This window comes from Cinclus cinclus, chromosome 12 (assembly GCF_963662255.1).
Source record: "Cinclus cinclus chromosome 12, bCinCin1.1, whole genome shotgun sequence".
Lineage (NCBI taxonomy): Eukaryota > Metazoa > Chordata > Aves > Passeriformes > Cinclidae > Cinclus > Cinclus cinclus.
Genome location: NC_085057.1, coordinates 13337070 through 13361043, shown reverse-complemented (window position 1 = coordinate 13361043; position 23974 = coordinate 13337070). Strand labels below are relative to the sequence as shown.

The following is a 23974-nucleotide window of genomic DNA, read 5'->3' as shown; positions in this document are numbered from 1 at the left end:
AGGTGGGGGGAATAAGTGCACAGATTGCGAGAGAAAAATTATGAAAACCATAATATTTAAATGCTGTATCTTACAGCATCTGAGTAAGTAGATTTTAAAGCAATAAGTTTACATTTTTTGCCCAAAAACTGAGAATTGGAATATTCTTTCTATTCTTTTCCAAGTTTTTGCTTTTTATGGGAAAAGCTGAAGAAATCTGCTAGTAACATATGAAATGCTTTGCATTTTCTCCATGTTTGCCACAGCACTTCATATCTTTCCTGAAAATGTATTTTTGAAAACTAAAAGTTCTAAACTATACATCCCATTTAAAATAAAGAGTCAGTATGTGACGTGGATGGGATGAACATAAACCTTAAAAACACCATAAATTTAGCAGTGCATTAAGGTTAAATTTAGTGCAGCTCTGAAAGTATTTATAAAAATGTCTGTATTATCAAAACCATATCCAGACTTGCTGATTATTTACTGACATGTTTGAAGTTACTTTCTATTGATTTGGATTGTATCTGATTTTGGAACAATCGAGTCTGTGGGGCTGTTTTTCTGTGACTGGCGACTTCTAAAAGCTTGGCAGGAGAAGAAGACTGGAAATGAGGTCAGTGAATGTAAAATAAGAGTTTTTATTTTTTCAAAGTTTCAACATAAGTGAATTGCAATAGTATACTTTTTTATAACAATAACTCCATGAAATCATCAGAAAAATAGAAACAGGAAGTTAATGTCATAATGATATATGTTATTTTTGTTTCATTATTAATAGAAGCCATGGGTTTTGATATAGTAAGAAACTACTGAGTACAATTTACTCCTGCAGATTTTTTTGCTATTCTTCAAACAAACAGAAAGTTGAATTCTGATCCAACAGAACAATAAGTCTATAATTCTACTGTGTTTTCCTTTAAAACTTCAGACTTGGTTTCTTGGAAATCTAGGACATGCAGCTACATAATGTTTTGAATAAATTGTTGAAACAGTTCTAAAGTATTTCAGTGTTTTTCTTTTCAATGATCATTAAATCATTTACAAAATCAATCTTTATGAATTTCTTTTGATAAGGGTGCAAGGACATACACTTTTATGAGGTACTTATCAGAACTACTTATTCCTCCTGTTGTAAAGACAGTATTTCAGATCTCTGGGGTCTTGTTTGGTTCAATAATAATATTGGTCTCACAGGTATCTGATCCAAAAAATAGTGCAAATTCCTTGATGGTGGATCCCTTTGCCTGTCGTGGGTTTTTTTTACCACGTTAGGAGTGTCTAATTTTTCTTTTTCTGGTGATATCAAACACATTTCCATGAAGGGCTCAAAACAATACTGGATTATTTGTGAATGTGGAAAGCATGACAGTATGTGCAACACCAGTATTGAAAAACCCCCTGCAGTTATTTATTCTGTGTTAAATTGTGTGACAGGACCCCAAGTTGACCTGAATTTAGATGTGGAATTCTCAACATGTCTTACTGGCATCAAGCATATTGTGAACCTCAGGGGGCGCAAGTTTCTGAGAATATTTTTTCTTTACAATACAAAACAGAATAAGAAATGTATTTAGTAAAAAAATCATTCTCCTCTTGTTAAAAGGAGTTTGAAAACAAATCCAACTACTCTTTTACCTGTGCTCTTGCAATGCTCCATGCTTTAGTCTTCCTCATCAATCTAAGAATTTTTTTTTAGGTTGCAGCAAAATCTGCATAGTTCCATCAAGATTCCTAAGTCTGCTTTTTTTTTAAATCGGAAAATTCTCTTCAGTTTCCTCTGGTGCTTCCAGGTTTGCAGGCTCCTGTCCCTGCTGTACCTGGCAGCACAGCACAGGTCTCCTCCTGAGCAGCTTTGTGGAGCAAGCTCCAGTTTCATTGAGATGGCTCCTCCTGACCCACAGCTGGATGAACCAGGAGCCAGCAGATGGCCAGATGTCCTCCCTGCACCTGAGCCACAATGATTTTAACAAAACCCGCTTTACCCAGATGGCAAACCAGGAGCAAGTCAAACAGATCTGTGTTGTGTATTGTTTAGGGACAAGCACCCGAGGGAGAAAGAGACACTAATGGAAAACAAAAAGGAACAGGAGGTACTTTGGTGTGGCTAGAGCTGAATAAAAGCACCAAAAGGGCACAGTTCACCAGGGGTGAGGGTAGAACAGAAATACCTGCGGTGCTGGAGGGCCAAAGATCACAGAGTTTGCTGCAAAGCTGCCTCTTGGCAGGGTATGAAGCAAGCCACACCAGTCAGAGGCACCTGCTGACTTTTACACCCAGACAGGCAGCTCTCACACTGCTCAGTAAAGGGTCAGACCGCAGGACTATTACTGTTATTGTTAGGAAAATTATTTGTTTCCTATGGCCTCCCAGAAGGGGTAATGTCAGACAAAGCTCCACAGTTTATTTCAAAGGAATTTGTAGCAAATACTAAACTGGGTTGCTGATATATAGGACCTTGTAGCAGCCAAGTCTCAAATCAGCAATAGGATGAAAATTTATATGGTGGGAACAGACTACTACTACTATTATTATTATTATTATTATTATTATTATTAATTGTTTGGGGTTTTTTTTAATTGGAAAAAGACCTCGATTTTTAAGGATTTTTAAGCTTAGGTGAAATGTGTCAAGAATTCCATCCCCAGAAATAAACATGATGCCCTCATCTGCTGGCTTTATTATTCTTAATCAGGGTTGTGACTACTGATATTTCAGAGAATGGAAACACTCTTAATTATATTAAAAAAAATATATAAATTGGGTTGACTAACTGAATTCAGCAGCAGATAATAAAGAACTCTAATTTGTCAATGCTTATTAATGTACTCGTGAAACTAGTCTGAGTAAAAGCAATAGGGGTCACTTTGTATTCAAAAGTGTGAAGCAACTCGTTTGTGTGGTGGTTATTAATAGGAAATCCTCACTTCAGTCCATCTGACTGTAATTCCCTCACTTGGCAAAACTTGACCAAACTACATGTACCTGACTGTATTCCGCAAATTAAAAATAAAATAAAATCATATCGCAACTTTCTCCTCTTGTTTGAATGTCAAAAAGAAAAACTTTCCCCTTCTCGGAGTCAAAATAATTAACCAAATCAAAGAGTAACAAGTAGTTAAACTTTCAGAAAGGCTTTAAACTGCTCTAACTTGTTATACGGGACTTAGTTCATGCATTTACAATTCAGAGATATCTGCAATTTCTGCAGCAACCCTTTTATAGTGTTCAATATAGTAATTTATTTTTTTTAAAAAACGGCTTTTTTGGAACACATATAGGTCATACTTTAAGGTGATCACGATTTGTGTTTTGTTGTTGGAACTTTGCAGTTCCAAGATGAAAGAATCTTACTCCTAGCAATTCTTCCTGCAGTGAATTTTGATACATTTTATGTTGCAAAAAATGGATAAATTGTGGCTGCTTACTCCCAATATTTGTGAATTAGAGATCATGTGACAGTTCTCTTTCAGGACATTAACTGTGTGGATATTAGCTTTTAACAGAGGACTGGGTTCAAGTTTGGTGGTTTTTTCCTCTATTTGTTTTCGTTCAGAGGAAGGGCAAAAGGTCAGTCAGGAGCTCACTAGAGATCTTGAATGTCCTTTTGCGTTTGGCATTGACTCACCTGCCTGTTTCCATGTTCCTATGCTGCCTTTCAAGAAAAAACTTTAGTTGGGCAAACAATTTTCTGAGGAGTTGGACTTAGCCAAAGGCTGAAGTGCTAAGTGTGTGAATTTCTCCACAATTATGGAGTAAAAGGAGAAGGATTCAGAAAAAAGGAAAACTGTATTGCGCCTGTAACAGCTTGGTTTTCTGACTTCCTCCGCTGCAATGGGTTTTCTCTTTTTCTGAAGTGAAAACAGAACCCATCTTTCAACTCTTGATAAATAAGGTATTTTATATGTGATGGAGTCTGCTGCCTGCTCTCAATGCCTTGACACGTGAGCTGTTGTTTGCAGTAAATACTGTGCACACAACCAGGTACGGCCATTCTTGTCTAACAACATCTGTGTGGTACAAAAATGCATATATGCATAAACACATGCATTTGATTTGCATATATGCACATATAATCATACCTGTGTTTACAGCACAGAAATGTATTGTTCTATGCATATACTATTGTATATTATGCATGGATTGTAATCTGTTTGCATAAGCAGTTACTAACTTTCTGTTCCCATTTTGTTTTTCTTTCCTCTGTCATGGAGAATACAAACTTCTACTTTAATATGATAATCTCCTCTTAATGTCAGTTTCATTTAAAACTAAAACTGTCTTTATGTTGAATTATATTTGTGTACAGGAAGATGGAACTGCTTCACAGTTCAGGTGTGGTACCATATCTGAGGAGAAAACAATCCCTTTCTTGGTGTTGTAATATTTAACAAATTTCATGGTGCTTTTGTGATACCTTGTAGAGAAGCTGTCAAATCATAAAGTCAGTTAATAAGCCCTCAATAAAGGGAATCAATTGGCAATGTAAATCTAGTTCCTCTAGTTTCTTACCTTTGCACTTTGTTTTTACATTATGTTTATGCTTCTATTAATACAGCAGCTAAAGTAGCTGTTCAAATTAATTTAATGAATAATTGCTTGTTCTGTTTTGTTGTTTTCCAGCTCCCTCAGGCACAAAAGGTAAAATATTTTAATCAAATCCTGGTCATTCCAAGTAGTCACCAGTGCTTCATGTTTCCATGGTGGTGTGAGCGTGGTACAGGTGGTGATCAGTGAAACACTTCACTGTCATGGGGCTCTGAGCTGGGCCCCAGGAAGGTGCCTGGCTTTGAGCCCAGCTGAGGTACCTGCTGAGAGCAGCTCTTAAAATATGAGCTATTTTAACATGCCATCCAGTAGCCTACAACTTGGAAACAACAGGGAGGCTATTTTATCAACAATTTGAAATAATAATAGGGATTAAAAAAAAAAAACCAAACAAAACAACCCAGTCTATTACTCCATGTGAAACATTTCTGGATCTGTTGTAGAGACTGCAGAACCCATGGCGTAGCTGGTACCCTTTCACTGCTCCCCACTGTATCTACCAGCACACCCCTGAACACATTCAGCATTTGACTTCTCCAACAGGTTGCATACTTTTCATACAGTGTGCTCTTGCCTTTAAACCACTTCTGCATCAATGCAGTGTTACCAGAGTCAGCACCACACTCAGGACAGCAGAGTTAAGAATTGCTTGATGCCTGTTACATTGTCCTGATGTATTTCACAGATATAATCAAGGCTTCCAGAAACTAGAATATCTAGCTGGTGGTTTTTTTCTTGCTAGAAAATCTAGCTTTTGGTAAAAAAAGTATTAAAATTATAAAAAGGAATAGAATATGCTGGGCAATTGCAACATGCACTTGTCCAAGTCATTCTTACTGTTTTTGGTAAAGCACCTTCAATAATAAATGTCACAGCAATTAGTCAGTTTGACATCACTGTTATTAACAGTCATGAATGATGAAAAAAGTTCAGTTTTTAATGAAAGCTATAAATTAAGTGATCTTTCACTTAATAGCTTTTGAAGAATGGTGAAGGCATCCACAGAACTTAGAACTTCACTAGTGTATTTCAGCCACTTTTTGTTTAAAAAACAAGAAATATGACAATGGGAGGCTTTATTTTTATGCTACTACATGTATTTGAAATTTCCTTGCTCAGGGTGCTCAGAAAATTCTATTTCAAACCTGCAGGTAATATGCTGTTTTGTGACACTGGACTATGTCCATAGTTTGTTCATGCTTTGATAGTTGCAGAACATGGTACCAAAATATGTTGGTTTTGTGGTTTTGTTTTTTGTTGTGTTTTGGATTTTTTTTTTTCTTGAAATAAAAGGTTTCAAGAAATAATTTGTGTACAGCTTTCTGGAAAAGTAGAAGGACCAAAAGAGCGGCTAGACTAGCTAATTTTGGCTTTTTCATTTTCACCTGCTTGTCTAAATGTTTGCACCAAATGCTTCTCTTAACAGTTTGCAGAAAGAAGAGAGAATCAGACTGTGATATGCTGGTGCAGAAAGTACAACCAGGCTGTTTGTCAGCTTGTGCCATGTGATGCTGTATTACCTGTTCTGATGGCCAAAATTCTGAGCTATTAAATAATTTTCTGGTGCAAATTACTCAGATTTGTGAACACAATTTTCATAAATGGTCAAAAATACCAATTTTCAGTGGTTTTACTTCTAGATCAAACAAATGCAGAACTAAAGCTACATATTTTTATACACACTCATTGCTGACTACAGTCTAGTTGACTTTTGTGCAGAGAAAGAGGAGAGGGGTGGGAAGGAGGGAATGGGAAGGGGAGGGGTGCAGGTACAAGTAATCCTCCAGAGCTTTTGATAACTTCAGGCAAGCGATATTCCTTTTAGTAAATGTGGCCTGGCAGCTTATGAACAAACCAAGAAAATCTCTCTTGCTCTCTGCAAGGTGAAGGGAAGCAGCACTGGGCTGGTGCATGCCTTTATGAACGACTTAGTCACTGTTTTGCCATATGGTGTCTGAACTTGTACTGTATTTTTGTTGGAATCTATGTATCATCTTGCAAATGTTTTCTCTATAAACATTTCAAACAGTCATGTCTCTGTAAACATGTTCACTTTAATCTTTGAGTGATCTGAAAGAAAAATGTGGCATTTCAAGTTTACCTTTACTATTTCAGATCTATTATAAATAGTTCACCATCTTGATGAAATGTGTTTTCTCTTATATGTGGGACATTTTGACTTCAGAGTTTTTTTGTGTTTAGTCAGTGTTCTATGGTAATTAGCTATTGATTTTGAAGACCTGTAGGTTTTCAACTATCTACAGCAGTTAAATAACAGTTAAACCTGTTACTCTTATGCTCTTTGCTCTTGGTCAAGCTGGTGCAAATTCAGAATTGGAGAGCAGGTGAAATGAATAATGATGAGTTTAAGGTGGATATGTCTGTTGCACCATATTTGTCTTGCAAAGGTCTTTGTGATATACCCTATACTTAAAATAGAAAATGCCACAAAACCAAATCAAACTAACCATCCACCTAACCAGCCGAAAAAACACCAACCAGAAACTCACCAGAGTTTCAGGCAATAGAGGGCTTGATTTAGTATGGTTTTGTTACTTTCAGAACAAAATATGTATAGGAAGAGTTAATGTATCTGAAAGGAAGAACTGCTACCAGACAAATGAAACAAATTCATACAAATTTTACTTCTCCTCTATCTTTCTTTAAAGCATCCCACAGGGCTGTGAAAATAGCAGTAAGATAAAATAATAACTCAAATTTACCACTTTTCAGATTTGTTCATTTTGATTTTCAAAATGACCTTTATCTTTGAAACAGTTATGTTAAACAGCTTTTTGTACGCACTGAAGAGCAAAAGCCATTTTCCCCTAATAGTTCAAAAAGGTGTTTTGTTTCCTAGTAGGAAAGCTTTACTTGCTTTCTTGAGCAAACACAGCAGGATTCAAAAGCTTTTGCCCTACTCCTGCTGTGATGTTTTGTTCTACTTAGCTTGAGTGAAAAGGTAGAAGTGAATAAATTGGGCACACAAATCAGAAGCAGAGAGTTGTGTTTAGGAACATTTAAGAGTTTTTTTTGTGAGTCTCTCATGAATGGAGCTATATTTCCTCCATATAGAAATGTTTTAATGATATTTATTGCCCAAAAAGTTCCTGGCAGCTTTCTTCTCTCTTTCTGTGTTATCCTTAACTTCTGTAAGTAGTGCTGTGCCCTCCTCATATCTTGAGGCTATCATCTTTCAGCCTTTTGGGAGGATCATTTATCATCCCCTGCATCGTTCACCTTATATTTTAAAGAACTGAATTAACTGTCACTGGGAGTAGAAAATTTGGAAAGCTGTGGTTTCATTGAAGTACATGAGTAGTGATTTTGGCACTTTTGTGAAATTATAGTATTTAAGTGGAATCTAATGGAGTACAAAATAACCATAAAGTAAACGGTTTGGTTTAGCATTCCTTTGGATCTGTTTCCTCCTCATGGGATGCTGTTGTCTTTGTTTTGTAATTTATATTTGGTTTCTATTCAGAAAACCACTAAAATTTGCACTTGCATGTTAATTGCAGTCTTTAGGTTCCAAATTTCTCTCTTGCGTTCCTCAACAAGCAAACTGATTTTTAATAGCATTTTTGAATCAGCAGTTTACAACCTCCAAGTAACTGTTTTACAATATAAGGGTTATTTTTTTTTCATTTACTCTGTGTCCAACACAGAAATATTTCGTTAATGTAAGTCACTCACACAGGTTCCTATATTGTACCAGACCATAACTTGAGTCTATGCCAAAATAATAGCTATTCCTTATTCTTTCAGTCCCTATAAAACACAAATTCCAAATCTCTGTGGCTTCCAGCCTGCCTCATGACTCTGATGAGCACATAAAGACACAGAAGACAACACGTTGTGAAGCAAATCTATACAGAGCAGGCAAAAGACAAAATGGGGGTGGGCTGGGCACATGTGTCAGAAATTCTGGACAACCACTGTAATTCTTCTTGACTATACACTCCCAAGGAAGAGATTTCAGAGATGTTTCTCAAATTCCTCTTTCTGCAGTGGGAACACCTCAGAAAACGTTTATATTCTTTCCTGTATATGTGTGTCAGGTTTAATTCTGGAGCCTGCCTAACTCTGTGCCCTGAGAGATGGATCACTCAGCTAGTGCTGAGTGTAAGGCTAAACTCTAAGTGGCTTAACTCTAAGAGGATGATTTTTATTTGTTTTTTTGGAAGATCTGCTTGGAGTTGCTCTGAGGGGGGTAACTGGGTACAGCAAGGAATTAAAGGGAAAACTGTTGTAGTTAAATGTATTTCTAAAGGGAATTTTTCCTCCAGTTATAAAACTATTATCACTAGGCATTAGAGATCTGTACCTGTTTCAGAGAGCAAGTTCTGTTCTTTATTCTAAACAGCCAAGAGACATTTAGCCTGGGAATGCATTTTTTTTCCTCAGTCTTGAGATTTATTTTCTTTTAAAGGTTTGTTATTTTTTGCTAAGCATTTTAACAAACTCAGTGGCCATAGCCCTTGGGTAGTTGACCCCCAAAAACTGTTACCACCATGTCTTTCCAATAGAAGAACATTCTGGGGCAAATCACTGATGCTGTCTTCTTCATTCATCATTTCAGACTAGATAGTAACTACATTATGATGAGCAATTCCTCAGTAAAACATTGTAGTTGTAAGTCCCTGCTCATCCAGTTGTTTGCTGACTCCACTTATGGAAGTAGTCAACAACCTGTTCATCTGCCAAACAAATAAAAAAATCAAACAGCTTGGGTTAACAGTTGCAATTCTGTAGAAACGATCCCAGCAGCCAACTCTAGTTGGTACTTGTAGACAACAAAATTACAGGGCAATCACTCTTGCCTGCTTTCATAGTTTTGAGAGTTAATGAGCAGTTCTCTCACAAATTCCCAGGAGCTCCAGACTGTGGTTTTTTTTTTCTCCATGTAAAGAATTTCAAACACCCTAAAACTCTACTGACAGTCCCTTGGCTTCATCCTATCCATTGAATTGTTTTTAGTAATATCTTGAGAGTGAGCAGACTCGTAAATTAATACTGTCCTGATACTTGACAAAAACATGATGTCAGAGAAAACTACCCAGGGCCATCATATAGAATCTATTAAGTGCTCCAAAATGTCACCTTGTAATCAGCAGAATGCTTTCCCACTTCCTGGGCTCCTCTCCACACAAATCATGTCAGTGTGCTTGACTCTACTACTCTGGCCAAGGAGCGGAAATTCCTGCATTGGTTTGGCTGCATTTGAATTTCAAGTGTAACCTTTGAACCCACAATGTCCTGCCAAGTTTTTTTGTTTTTTCTTGTTTGTTTAATAACTTACTATTCCTTGATAGATGAAGGATTATATTAGGTTTAGAATTATCTCTTCTTGCTGACAAGGAAAACAAACAAAACAAAAGGAACTGTGATCGTAAGTTCATTCCACCTCACATCCCTAGTGATTCCTTATCAGATGTAAACCTTCTTGACTCTAAACCCCATCTGTGTTCCTGTCTGATGTCTGAAAACATTCCTTCTCACCAAGAGACAGTGTCATGCCTCAGGAAATATGCTTGTTTAAGAAACTTAAAATCCTCAAGAAGAAGATTGGGAGACGCAGGACATGTAATTTTCTAGATTTTGTTTGTCTGATTTGTTAATGTGGAATATGCTTCTTAAGGTATCTTCATCATAATGTAAGAATTGTTTTCTGAGAATGCGGAGAGCCAACTGCTATTGTTTCATTGTAAGAAAACCTTTGTAAACACAAAAAAAAGCAAAAAAAAAACAAACCTGCAAAAGTTCTAAAAAGAAAATAATTATTAGAATGATTAGAAAACAAGATAAAGGTGTGAGAGTAGTAGGAGAATGTCACAGTTGCAATTGGGCATGACTATCACCTACAGTATTGCTCAGCAAAATCATCCCTATTGCTGCATCCAAAGGGCTGAACACAGGTGCAGCAAAGCAGAATTTGTGTTCTAAATCTCCACTTGAGATCATAGCTGTCTGTGGCACACTTTCAAATGCTGGATAAACCTCTTCAGCTTTAGCATCTGTCCCTGGGGACAGAAAGGGTTGAACATTAACTCTCCAGCTCCTGCTTGAGTTGTCTTTCACACGTTGCTGGTGAAGATGGACGGGCACAGAGCAGTGCTGGTCTGGAGCACCCCAGTCAGTCTGTCAGGGCAGGGCTTCAGTCTGAACACGAGGAGACAGCCTGAGCACTCTCACTGTCCTGTGGCCAGTGAGAAACATCCTGCATGTTTCTCTTGAATGGAACCAAGGTCAGGAGATCTGCTTTCTCCCTAAACTGAAAAAAAATGCGCTGAAACCTGACGCGCAGAACCAACTAATGCTTCATGGCACCTCTTTGTCCGGCAAACTGAAAGCAGCTGGAGCAAAGGTGGCCCTGTAAGTAAGGGATCCTTACCGGCTGCCATCCTTTGTGCTGCTGCGTGAGCTCTGGGTCTGGACCAGAACAAAACACACAGCTCATGACCTCTTGCTCTTTGCGGGGAGGAAACAGCGCGAGGCAGCTTTGGCGGAGCTGGCAGTGGGAGGGATGTGGAGCAGAGCTCCAGCTGCTTTGCTACTGCTCTTGCTGCTTCCACAACCACCTCAGGCCCTGCTCTCTCCCAGGGCAGACTGCAGCAGGAGGGAGGATGAGGCATCTTTCCTGCACGGGAGGGGCTGGTTCAGCTCAGATGGGGCCGGGCCGGGCTGGCTGCAGGTCCAGCTCCATCAGTGTCATTTGGACAAATCTCATTTAAAATGGAAATAACGTAATTGAAAACTGCGATCGCATGCTTGCAATTGTCCATTAGTTCTCAGAGACAGTATTTCTTTTTCAAATATAGCTTGCTGATGATCAGGGATTGGTGTTGATGACAACTGTTGCCATGCCAGTGTTCAGTAAGCAAAATGAGACTGTAAGTACTCAGATTATTTCTGTCATGTGATAATGGTGTGACTGGTGTGAAGTTGCTTTCAGGAATCTAATAAGATTTTAGCCAACTCTGATTTTTTTTTTTTCTTTTCTCCTTCTTATTTTGTCTGCAGTTAGTATCCCTTTATTAGCATAAAAAGGTGGACAAATAATCCCAAATACCTGTACTCTAGAAACCATGGTGAAATGATGAAACTCTGTCTAAGAGAAAATCTCACGTGACACCAGGCTTTACAGCTTTCTTACTTCTGTATTACCTTTTTTGTATCAAATATTCTGTGTAATTTTCCTCTTTGCTCTGCTATAACTCAGAATTTAATTAGTTTTGTATCTATTATATAGGTATCCATTTATCTTTAGTAATTCAACAAATTGTTAAAGAAACTCAAGTGTACATTCCCCTTAATGTTTTGTCTTTCTCTTTTGTTTATCAAATGGTAGGAGAAATTGGGAAAGACAGGAGTAATACATTTTTAACAGTAGTTTTAATTTAAAACCTATTTGCATGTGAAAGATTTCAGCAGAGGGACTCACCAGCTATCAAAACCTTGCATGCCTTTTTTATGTGAATTGTAAATAAAGTAGAAAGGAGCAATATTATTGATTGAATTACTGCTTGATCAGCAGTGTTGTACCAGGATCTGCTTTCCCCACTTTTTAAATAGTATGTCAGTTACCTATTCAATTCTGCAGTGTAGCTACAAGGTGAAATAAGTGGTGAGAATGTTTATTATTATTATTGTGGTTCTGAGTGCATCTTTTATTGTTCTTTTCAGAGGTCTAAAGGGATTCTCCTGGGAGTAGTTGGCACAGATGTTCCAGTCAAAGAGCTTTTAAAAACTATTCCAAAATACAAGGTAATACAGAAATGGTGTGTATATATAATTTATATTCAGTGTAATACCTAAAATATAACATAATTCATTTAATATATTGTTACTGTTTACACTTACATAGCTCCATTATTTCACCCATTTTCCTCAGGAATTTTACCTCTGTAGTGTCTGAGATCAAGTGCTACTTTTTAAACTTAAGTTAAAATATGGCCTGATCTTCACAGTTTTGTGAATCAGCATGGTCTAGAGGGTAATATTGACTACTGTCTATATTTAAATCAATTTAATTATAAAATTAACTATTATCAAACTATGAAATATAGCCAGAATAGGAGTCAAGATAACAAAAAAAAGAAATCATCCTGAAATATTGCATAACTTTTAACGTGGCTTTAGGCTTTCTATTTGTGTGTAATTCTTCCTATCCCAATTCCATCTCTCCTGGAATTAAAGAAAGTGGCACATTGCAGCAAGTTAAACAAGCTCCTGTTTAACCAGACTTCTCTCCTACCCAGTAATTGCTAGATATTTTCCTCCACTTAGTCTTCCAAGGTCAGTGACAACTCTACAATAAAATTCCTTAAGATGAATTATCATAAAAAATTTCAAAAGTTGAACCGCTATATCTCTTGTGAAATGTGTTTAATTCAGTAAAAGTAGGCTTCGGGCAAACACAAAACTTAGTTGCTTTTCATTTAAATTTGATGCAGCACGTAAGTGCTACTTCTCCATGTCTGAAATGTTCTATTATAGTGCTCTTCTACTCCTAAATAAAAATTAAATTAATATTTTCCAGTTAATTCCTCGTGTATTTTTTTGCACAACTAACAAGCATGTAATGCTATATTGTAGACAGCCTTTGCTAAAGAGGCCAGCCACTGGGATAGCTGCATTTTTACAGCACCTGCACTGAGCATGAATTTGTATATCATACAAATTGTCTCTTAATTGTCTGCCATGTTCTCATTTAGTGATCTCTAAGAGGGTAGAGGAAGAAACTGACTTGTGAATGCTTTCCAATATTCTAACATAAAAATTCCTCCTATCACTTTTAATTCTAATTTGAATTCATTAGGATTTACCAAATTATTTTCTGGATCAATATACAGTAGCTGGAAAGTCGAAATTAAACAAGAATTTGATAAAAATGATGCATAAAAAAGAGTGGCAATAATACTGATAAAGGTGGAGTAAATTCCTGTGACCTGGATCCCACTAGGACAGGGGCTGTGCAGCCCAGCACAGAAAGGCTGTCCCAGGTACAAAAAGTTGCAGGCTATGGAAGAGGCAGCAGGTGACCACACTGATATCAGAACAGTGACAGAGACATTGCTGCTCAGAATAAAGAACAGGGAACTCTCTCAGTGCACAGATCACCAAAGTTTGGCTAACAGCAACTTACGTTCTACTTCTGTGCATGCAGAAGTACTGAATCAGTAGCAGGTAGAGGAGAAAGGAGCAAAATTTGCTCCTTTGCTAAATTTGGAGCATTGGACACAATCCTTGGAGTGTCTACGTGTAAGGAACTGTGGGGAGAGCAAGTTTCATTTGTAGTGAGGAGGAAGAACAGTGTTGAGGTACCTGCAGAAATAAAAACTTGGCTGCACATGGCTGGATAGGAAAAGCCAAGTAGCAGTGATGTTACTCCTAAATAATCTGTAAGATCTGGCCATAGTCTGAATATGAGACTCTACAAGGAGTGGGAGGCCCAAATAATGGGTAGTGGAACAGAGTGAGACTGACTCAGAAAAGAAGTTTTTTAAGAATTAGTTTTCTATGGAAGTAATCTATGATCCTCTTGCTGAATATTGGATTTTTATTTGAAGATATGTTTTATATTGCAGGATGTACTGCAAGAGAGGATTATTACAGGAGGCACCAGCCTCATGCAATGCAGTTGGGTTAGTGAGATCACTTGAGTTATAACGTCCAGTCCCACATGCCCTAAATAAACACTCTGCAATTGCAAGAGCAGGATCACCCCTGGGACCCATTCCTGCAGAGGCAACACGTGACAAAAATTCACACAGGGATATAAAATGATGGTTGAAAGTAGAAGTCTGCTGGCCTGGAATTCCCTCAGCTTGGATGAGGTGGATTTTATGCTGAGGAAGGTGAATAATAGCAATAAGCTGTTTTCAGCTGTTGTTACCTTGACTAAACATCCCCAGATGTCAGTGGCAGTTTCTCCTGAATAAGGTGGGGTTGGATTTGGTGATACTTGACTTCCACGTGATGTTTTACGACAGTTACGAAAAGGTTTGTTGTTTCAGAATTTGTGATTTGAAGACAGAACTCAAGGTTTAAAATGGCAGTGCTGCTGTAAGTGGCAGCATCTCTCAGATACTGCAGAGACTGTGCAGTTTCACACATTGCACAGAACATGATAAAATGCTACCCTTGGAGCCTACATAGGCCTCAAATAGGCAAAGGCTTTTCCCTGTGAGATATGCCACCCACATTTGTTTCCTTACCTGGCTTCCATGGCCTGGATGTCATTCTGCAGTTATCAACACAGACAATTACACTTGAGATCTGATATTTAGCCAACAGCTCATTCCCTTGTCACACCATAATAGTTAAAATATGTCCACTGTTATTATTTTGGATATCCCTCCTTTATGAAGAGATGCCAAGAACATATCACCTTCTATTGCTCTCACTGAAGTTTATTGCTATAGGAAAACCACTAATTTATGAAACAATCTTCTGTGTGGCAGATACAATTGACCATATAGAACCGTTCACACAACAGAGACACTATAAATTAACCTGGAATGTTTTACCTGTGACCTTGCCATAATATCATACTCTAGTTTATATTTCCAGAAAATCACAGAATCCGATTGGCTTGCTCTCCCTTTTGCCTCTTAGAAAGGATTCTGATTTTTCAGCCTTGCTCAAGTTGCTTTGTGTGAGACAAATTCCTAAGAACCCGCTTCAGCAAAGCATTTAAGAATGCACTCAGATAACAATATTTAGTAGTGAGAACTGTAAAGTAAATATCAAATATCAAAGCAAGATACTGCTGGATTTTCAAGTTCCTTTTTTTTTTCTTTTTTTGTTTTTAATACCTCAGTGTATTGAGATACTAAAATGAAATTACACAGGATATTATATTGTCTGAAGAATTGTAAAAAAATTGGTAAAGAAGGATAGGAAGATGCTCTCTGCATGGCAAAAATACAGAGTGAACCTGTAGAAAAAGTCTACATTAGCAGCAAGTTTATGCTAAGAAGGGATGTTTGAATGACCACATGAAGGATTTAAAGGTACATTTACTGCATTCAGTGGATGCAATCAGCTGTGTAACAAGCATATTGTTAAACAGACCAGTATTTTTATTTAAATAAGTACAATGCTAAATCTGGGCACTGTTAGACCTCATCAAGCGTCTCATTGCTCCCAAGGAATCTCCCACAGTTCCACTTGGTACAAAGATGTAAACTTAGAGGAAATTCTTGAGCAGAAATTGCTGCCTTCTGTGTCTCCAGCTGAACTGGAGTGAACAGAGAGCCTTTAAGATGGGAAGATGTAAATATCATTTATGGCAGGTCACTGTTGTTCACTGTAGCTGCGCTTTCCTTATCTCTGAGTTAAGTGAACAACAAGTGAAGAAAGCTGTGCACTCCTGGGAATAGGGGAATTTCTGATATTCCAGTAGCTCTTTGCCCTGGCCCGTGTTCCTTATGCCACGTGCTATGGAATCTCATGTATAGCTGTATTATATATGTATATATATAATAATTGACTCTGTCACACACAGGAACAAGTGCCCTGGATAGCAGAGTTGTTTGGGACACTGTAAAATCGTGCTCTGTGCTGAATTCATCACAACGACTCGTTTGCACAAAATGTCAAGGACCTTTGCCTATGTTATAGCAAAACACTGTGTGGATAAGGGCTGAGAATGCCAGGTGCCCTGGATAGCCAAATCATTGCCTGATATTTTGTTTAAGGGTTTGCTGGAGACCATGCTAATTAGTATTTCTTTCTCATTTACTTTTACAGTTAGGTATTCATGGATACGCTTTTGCAATTACAAACAATGGATATATTTTGACTCACCCAGAACTTAGACCTTTGGTAAGAATGCCATTTATTGATCTGTTTTATTTATCTGTATGTATTGCATTTGTTTTTTTCCTAGTGTGAATAGCCTTCATTAAAAAGTAAGTACAACGGAACAGATATTTTATATTGGTAAATTTACCTCTGGAAACAACACTTAGCATGAAAAAAACCCTAGGAAAATAAATATACAAGTTGTTTCTGCAAAAGATGCAGACCTCCATTACTGCAAAATAGCAAAGCCAAAAATTGCTATAATTATGTTCATTTTGCATTGAAATGGAATGTTGGAGTGCTCTAGTGCTGTGTAATAACCCCTATTTGTCATGCTAAAGTGTTAAAGTTAATTTAATATATGTGCAGGAATTTCAGTAAAGCATATTTTTAGCAAAATAGGAGCACTGGGGATTTTCTGTACTAAGAGAGAAATAGCAGCAAATTTTACCTTTAGTTTCCTTTATCATCTTGTTTACACTAATCACAGCAAGAAAAATAAAGTTTCTGTTTTACAAATGTTTATCAAGTTAACACCCCAGAGGGTTGGTACATTCCTGGTTGCATAATTGTTTAGGAACAGCACTGCCAAGTGTTCCATCACCACTGGCTCCTAGCAAAGCACTGGCATTAAAAAGCACAGGTTCCACTGCTGTGTCCACATGGCTGCCACATGTGTTTCTCATGCAGGAACTCCAAGCAATGTCCAATTTCAACAATATTTCAGTAGAAAACAGAAATACTAACTGGGTGGATAATTTAATTTGAAAATAAAATTATTGAGGAGCATGATTTATTAAGTCATTAGCATATCTGAAGTCTTCACCAAGCAAAAGAATTTGTCTTTCTAAGATTTGGGCTAGGAATTACACACTAAATTAACATTTACATTCACACTTAGTTTGGTTTTTAACTGGAGTAGATCTTGTGAAAAGTGCAACAGGGAAGCTTCAATGGGTAAATCTGACATCCCAGGTTTGCAAGCCACAGAAATATATTTGAAAGTTCTCTCTCTACATCACAAGAGTTTGATAACTCTTGCCTTTGCTGTAGTGTCCCATTTTCTTTGGGCAATTTACTTATTTCAAAATTATTAGTATGTATTCATTATATAATAGATATTTTATAAAACAAAAGGTAATGAGGTCCAGCTTTAAGGCTGACAGAGGGTCTTACCTTCTTCCTAATTTCTGTTGTCTTGCTTCAGTGAGGCAAAAGGTGGTTTGCTCTTACTATCCCTCACCAAATGTACATCTTGAAGGCACTTACTTCATTACCCTATACAATGGAATCCCTTTTTAAAATCAAAACGTTGGTCAGTAGCCCATAAGCTGTCAGCTAGGGGAATTCATTGTGATATATTCACGGTCTTTGCATTTCAGGTTTTTGGAAGAGTCATTTTTACCTCTGGGTTCTGTCAGTGGTGGGTAATGAGAGTCTCCTGTAGACTTCAATGGAGTTTTTGAGAATGAAGTGATTGCTGGCCTGGGCTCTTGGTTTAAAATTGCAGGCCAAATCCCAATACCATTGTAAGATTCCATGAAATTTGTGACATTAACTATGTGAAAATAGGCCTGTAGATCTGGAATTAGATAATTTGCTGAAGATGCTCTCTAAAATTATACCTGTCTTAGATTTACATTCAAGTCTCACTGATTACCGACTTGATCCACTCTGGTTTATCCCGTTGTTATATTTCCCGGCAGTGATGTGAAAGTAGAGGATTACTGAATTCCTGAGTTTCTAACCCCATATCTATTAGTTCTGGAGCTGATGCACTGCTTTTTAAGGAACTGGGTTCTGACAGAGCAGAGCAGAGAGGCAGGACAGCAAACAGCACAGCATGCTTCCTGCTGCACCAGGTTTTTATCTGACACTGAGCGGTGCACGTAGTCATGAAGCTGGGTGGGGTTTTGTGCCGATTATTCTGTTGGGCTTCTATTTAAAAATGCTTTTTCTGGGAGATTCTGTCTCCTTATTCTTCTGCTGGTTTTCTGAATAAACTTGGCTTTCGGTGAGGCCGACAGGGTTGGGCGCTCGTGGGAGGGATGGCAGGAAGGAGAGGAAGGATCCCTGGATCCTGGATGCTGGAGCAGACCGCGGCGCTGCTGGGAGCTTCCAGTCACTGTCCCACGCAGGGAGCAGGAAGAACCATTCGGTTCCACTCTTCACCAGACCTCAGCAGGGCGATGAGCGCTGGCAGAGAAGGCACCAAAGCCCGGGGGCGGGGAGCAGGGATCCCTCGGGAATACTCGGGGGGACGCGGGGCCGCTCCCGTGCGCCCGGGCTGCACTGCGGGCCGTGACCGGCAGGTGGCGCCGCAGCTCAGCCCGGGCCGGGGCTGATCCCGGCGGGAGCCCCGGGAACGGGGGGAACGGGAACGGGGGGAACAGGAACGGGAACGGGAACGGGAACGAAGGGAACGGGAACGAGGGGAACGGGAACGGGAACGGAGGGAACGGGAACGGGAACGGAGGGAACGGGAACGAGGGGAACGGGAACGGGAACGGCGGGAACGGGAACGGGGGGAACGGGAACGGGAACGGCGGGAACGGGAACGAGGGGAACGGGAACGGGGGGAACGGGAACGGGAACGGGGGGAACGGGAACGAGGGGAACGGGAACGAGGGGAACGGGAACGGGAACGGAGGGAACGGGAACGAGGGGAACGGGAACGGGAACGGGGGGAACGGGAACGGGGGGAACGGGAACGGGGGGAACGGGAACGGGGGGAACGGGAACGGGAACGGGGGGAACGGGAACGGGGGGAATGGGAACGGGAACGGGGGGAACGGGAACGGGAACGGGGGGAACGGGAACGGGGGGAACGGGAACGGGAACGGCGGGAGCGGGAACGGGGGGAACGGGAACGGGGGGAACGGGAACGGGGGGAATGGGAACGGGAACGGCGGGAACGGGAACGGGGGGAACGGGAACGGGAACGGGGGGAACGGGAACGGGGGGAACGGGAACGGGGGGAATGGGAACGGGAACGGCGGGAACGGGAACGGGGGGAACGGGAACGGGAACGGGGGGAACGGGAACGGCGGGAACGGGAACGGGGGGAACGGGAACGGGGGGAACGGGAACGGCCCCGGGTATCCATCTCCCATCTCCATCCTCCTGCGGGCTGCGGAGCTTCTGCTTGCAGTCCAATGGCCCCCCTGTTTTGCTGGTTTTTCCTATTTTTTTTTTTTTTTGTCACATAGCTGAAGAGTATCCATTACCCGTTTTCCTATATTATGCCCTTTAGAAGTCTCCCTTCCTACCAAGAATACCCCAGTATGATCCATAGGCTATAGCTTATGGGAAATAAACAGTTTTTTAAATGCTGCTTTAATTCATTTAATACATCAGAATGCTCCTATATGCTGAGTTTGACTGGAAGTCTGTATTTTTACAGAGTGGTATTTTATTTTCCATGAGAGAATATTTTCAGTTGTGTGATGTAATTTGGAATTTTATATTCCAAATTACTGAGAACCACAACCTACTGCTAATAAAAAAATAACAATAAATTGTCTGGGAGTTCAAAAGTGAATTTTCAGATTTTTCTTAGCTTGGTGTCTGAGGCTCCTTACCCGTGTTAAAATGTGCACATGGAGACACAGGCTTCATTTGTGATCATGGCAGATTTAATCTGCTTTTCAGGAGCCTCTTAACCTTTGTGGTGTGTGCCAGGTGTTACACTGTTAGATTTTAAAATGAAAATACATTGTGTTGATAATGTTCTAGTTTGCCAAAGAAACGACTTTACTGAATGTAAAGGAAGAATGAAAAACAAGGGACAAATACTTTTTACATGCCCTTAAAACCAACCACTATATTAATTGTGGCTGATTGGTCATTACTGCCACTGTCATCCTGCCCTCTGTTAAAGGTCGGTGCCAGAGGAAAACTGCTTTTCTAGGGAAGTGTAGTGGGGTTGCAGAGAAATTAAGGAAAGTCCCTGGAAGATGAGTGTCAGCCACAGTCCCAGTTCCCCACCATAGTGAACCTATCTGGTGTTAGGGGTTTGTGCTGTTGCCTCCCAGCCCTAATGTTTGTGTGGTTTTCAATAAATAATAGCAAGGTTGTTACCAGTTTTTGTGAAGTCCGTGGCTTTTTTGATTCATAGTTAGCAATGGGATTTGTATTTTTGTCTGGGGAGTGGAACAGGGCTTGTTTTTTTTTTTTTTTAGTAATTACTAGGGTAGAATACACAGAGTTCCTGAATAAGGAGACTGAGTTTCTTAACTAAAGAAAATATGTGTTTAAAGACAAATGCATATGGTCTTGAATAAAATAGCATCTTTTATTTACATTCTATCATTTTAAATATAAATCTGAGGTTAAAAATGTGTTCTGATTTATGGATTAATCTGATAACATCCGTGATTAATAAAGATTTTGTGATATTTCTGGGTTTAAAAAAAATCCTTTATCTCTGAGATGATTTAGACATTTATTCTTACTTTAAAAATAAGCTCTGGAAGGCTTGTAATGGGGTTTATGAATGGCTGTTTGTGAATGCTCTTACCACTGTAAATGAATTCAATTGATGCCTTGCTTTCTGTGTGAGCATGCATGCACATCTTTTACTTGACCAGTATTGACTGGGAAAGTTACACCTAGAAATCAAAGCCTTTGTATAATATTTCAATTTCCTCACCAAAATATATTGGTGTTCAGGTACCTGAGAAAGTTCCCAGGTCATCTTTAGAATGTGAACTGTCACCATGTGTTGCATTAAGCTAAAAGACCTGGAGTGTTTGAGGATTCTAGATCAGTATTAAATCTTTTGTAGCTGTAAATTTTGAGAAAATTTGTTTCTGCTAATATAGAAAAACAGAGAAATCTGAGTGTCAGGGGAAATGTTAATGCCCCACTTAAGCAGTGTTAGCCTTTCAGAAGCAGCAAATCTCATTTCCCTCTGGGGAGTCCTGCCTGGAACGTAAGATAACCTACACTTACCCTTGCTTTATTCATTGACTCCATAAAACTCTACAGCTGTAGCTGACAGCAGAATATTTAAATGATTTGAGCAGTGTAAATGCCTCACGTTCATTTAAATAACTGAAGAATTCTATCACTTGAATGCCAATGATTATTCCTGTTGGAGTTTACATTTCAAAAAAGACAGCCCATCTGAATCCCTGTGAGAGCATTAAATTGCTATCTAATTAGAAGTGCAAAATTACATATATTTAAAAGATAATTAAAGGTTTGAAGGCTGATGAATAACTGGTTGTACATATAAATGAATCACTGAAAATTTGTTAGCAATATGCGAAGCTTTCTTTTATTCTTTGCTTTCAGCTTTGAAGTTAGGTATAACTGAGCTCATGGGTTTAAGTCTGGTAGTATTAAGATAAAGGCAGATGTTTTTAATTATTTCTACTCGAACCCCAAATAATTATAAGCAGCTGCCAGTTTTACATAATCCCAAATGATAAATCCCGGGAATGCAAATAAAATCCCAAATAGAGGGGTTGTTTTCTTCAGTGGAGTAAATCACATCCCTGTTTCTGTGATAATTGACTGCAATCCACCTGAGAGCCTGAGCTCAGCCGATGAACTCCTTGGGCAGGCTCAAGGTGTGGGACTTAAATCTGGTCTTTTGACTTTTACTTCACTCTGTATATTTCCATACTGCTTTATCATTTTCAACGTTACTGTGCTGTTTAAAAAGCAAATGCATATTAGGAGGATGAGTAGACAGAGCTAGTTAATACATGTGGCATCTCCTGTGTACAGGACACTTCTAATAGTTCCTGCTTTTCTGCCTGGAAACTTAAATTATTCTCTTTTCCCGAGCAAATGACATTTGCTAGGTTCCTGGTTTTCAGCTTTTCTTTGCAGTATTTCTGCAATTTTTTTTTTTTTTTTTTTGGTGCAGCAATTTTTCACTACAATCTGGCATGGAAAATCAGTCCAAAATAACTGGTTTTTACTACCAACCATAACCTAGAAACTTCTGGATTAATGTCTTAAATAGTAGGCTGGTCATGAAAATCTATCTTTGGACAGGGAAGTTGTCTTTCCTATTTTTCCTAAGAGAATCATGGTGTTATCTTTTTCAATATTAAACTAAGGAGGTTTGTATAGAAACAAACTTTGGGGTTTTTTTGACAGAGCACCTATTAGTGTTCTACAGAGTCAAGGCTAAGTGCAGATCAATAAGAAATCATTTGAGGTTGCAGACTGAGTGGAAACCATGAAATTAAAGTATCACAAATGACAAAACAGGATCGTGTGATCATAGAAAAGAAGTATTCCAAATGAAATAGAGAGCTTAAAGGCCAAGCAGCAGTGATTTAGATTAAGATGTTGCTTCACATGTATCCCTGGGCAGAATGTTTTGGAGCTAAGTAGCACACGGAGAATGAAAGCTCAGTCACTGAGGGTGATGTTCTATTATCAGGTTATAAGCAGGTGAAGCAGGGAAGGGTGTTTTTTTTTCTCTCCTACTGTTGGTTTGTTTGTTTGGGGTTTTTGTTGTTTTATTTGTTTGTTTGTTTTTAAATCACACTTTCCCCTGGCACAGTCCCTGCAGTGGGAACAGTGGGACAGAGCAGCAGCGTGTGCTGGGAGGGCTGGTGAAGGTCTGGGATGTTGCACTGTCCGTGGGAAGTCAGGTCTGATGCAATCTCCACCCCAAAAGCTGCAGGCTCTGCATGACAGTCAAAGGTACCCCAGAGAGTGAATAAGTGACAGCTTTGGTGTGCAGAGTCTGAGAGAAGGGAGGGAGCTGAATAACTGCCCAGACCAGGGTATTGCAATTAAGACAGTGCTTATTTGTCTGTTTATTTAAAACTGCATGGAAAAATGTGTAATTTTAGTTAATTGTGCTTTTCCTCTGGTATTTGTTAATTCAAGATTTCCTCTCAGATTTTGTAGATAAGAATAGCTTTGCAGGATGACTTAGTGTAAGTTACAGTTATAGAAGCAATTATATTGTGCAGAATTTTATTATGTAGAATTCAAGTTCAGCAAAATATACTTGTGTATTTTCACTTGTCTCCTCTAAACAAATGAAAAAGGGGTCATTCTCCTAGACTGATGAGATAATTACACCTGATTGGATTAACACATTATCCAAATTTTGACGTGCTAATTAAAAAAGATGAAACTTCAGATGCTATGTCTTAAAATTGGAGGAGTTTTTTCAGTACCTAATTAATTTCTTTTATACACATTAGTAGTTTGGCAGTGGAGAGCTATTCCTTGAAATTATTCTACCTCTGTAGGTTTTGGTTGTTTTTTAGTAGGTGCTTTCTTACTATAGTATTTTTTCACAGATGATTCCACATTATGGCTTAGAAAGTTCATTAAAATGTGGTGATGCCTCCAAGACTGCTATCACAGCAACTTCCTCTCTCCTGCCTCCCCATTATCCAGATGGAGCACGTCTGAGAAATTCCAATCACCTTAGCCCCAAGATTGCAGCTGTTAAGATGTAGCTTGCCCTGTCCTTGATCAGAGTGCTACACTCTGACTCTAAAAACACGTGTCTGGTCATGTTCAATGCAGATGGTTTGGGACTGCTTGTGTTAAAAAAAAAAATACAAAAAAAAATCAAAGCAAAGAATTTAATAATGGCACATGTAAATGGCTGTGTACAGGGTGGTGAAAAATGTGGTTCAGTCTTTAA

The 23974-nt window shown here is 38.9% G+C and overlaps 1 protein-coding gene across 1 annotated transcript in view; it reads left to right on the top strand.

The window, feature by feature from the left end:
- Positions 1-23974, top strand: part of CACNA2D3 (calcium voltage-gated channel auxiliary subunit alpha2delta 3) — a 390722-nt gene that overhangs the window by 270061 nt on the left and 96687 nt on the right. The window contains exons 14-17 of the mRNA XM_062500613.1: positions 4606-4623; positions 11352-11423; positions 12217-12297; positions 16288-16362. Of these exons, the coding sequence (XP_062356597.1) occupies positions 4606-4623; positions 11352-11423; positions 12217-12297; positions 16288-16362 (246 nt within the window). The remainder of the gene's footprint in view (positions 1-4605; positions 4624-11351; positions 11424-12216; positions 12298-16287; positions 16363-23974) is intronic.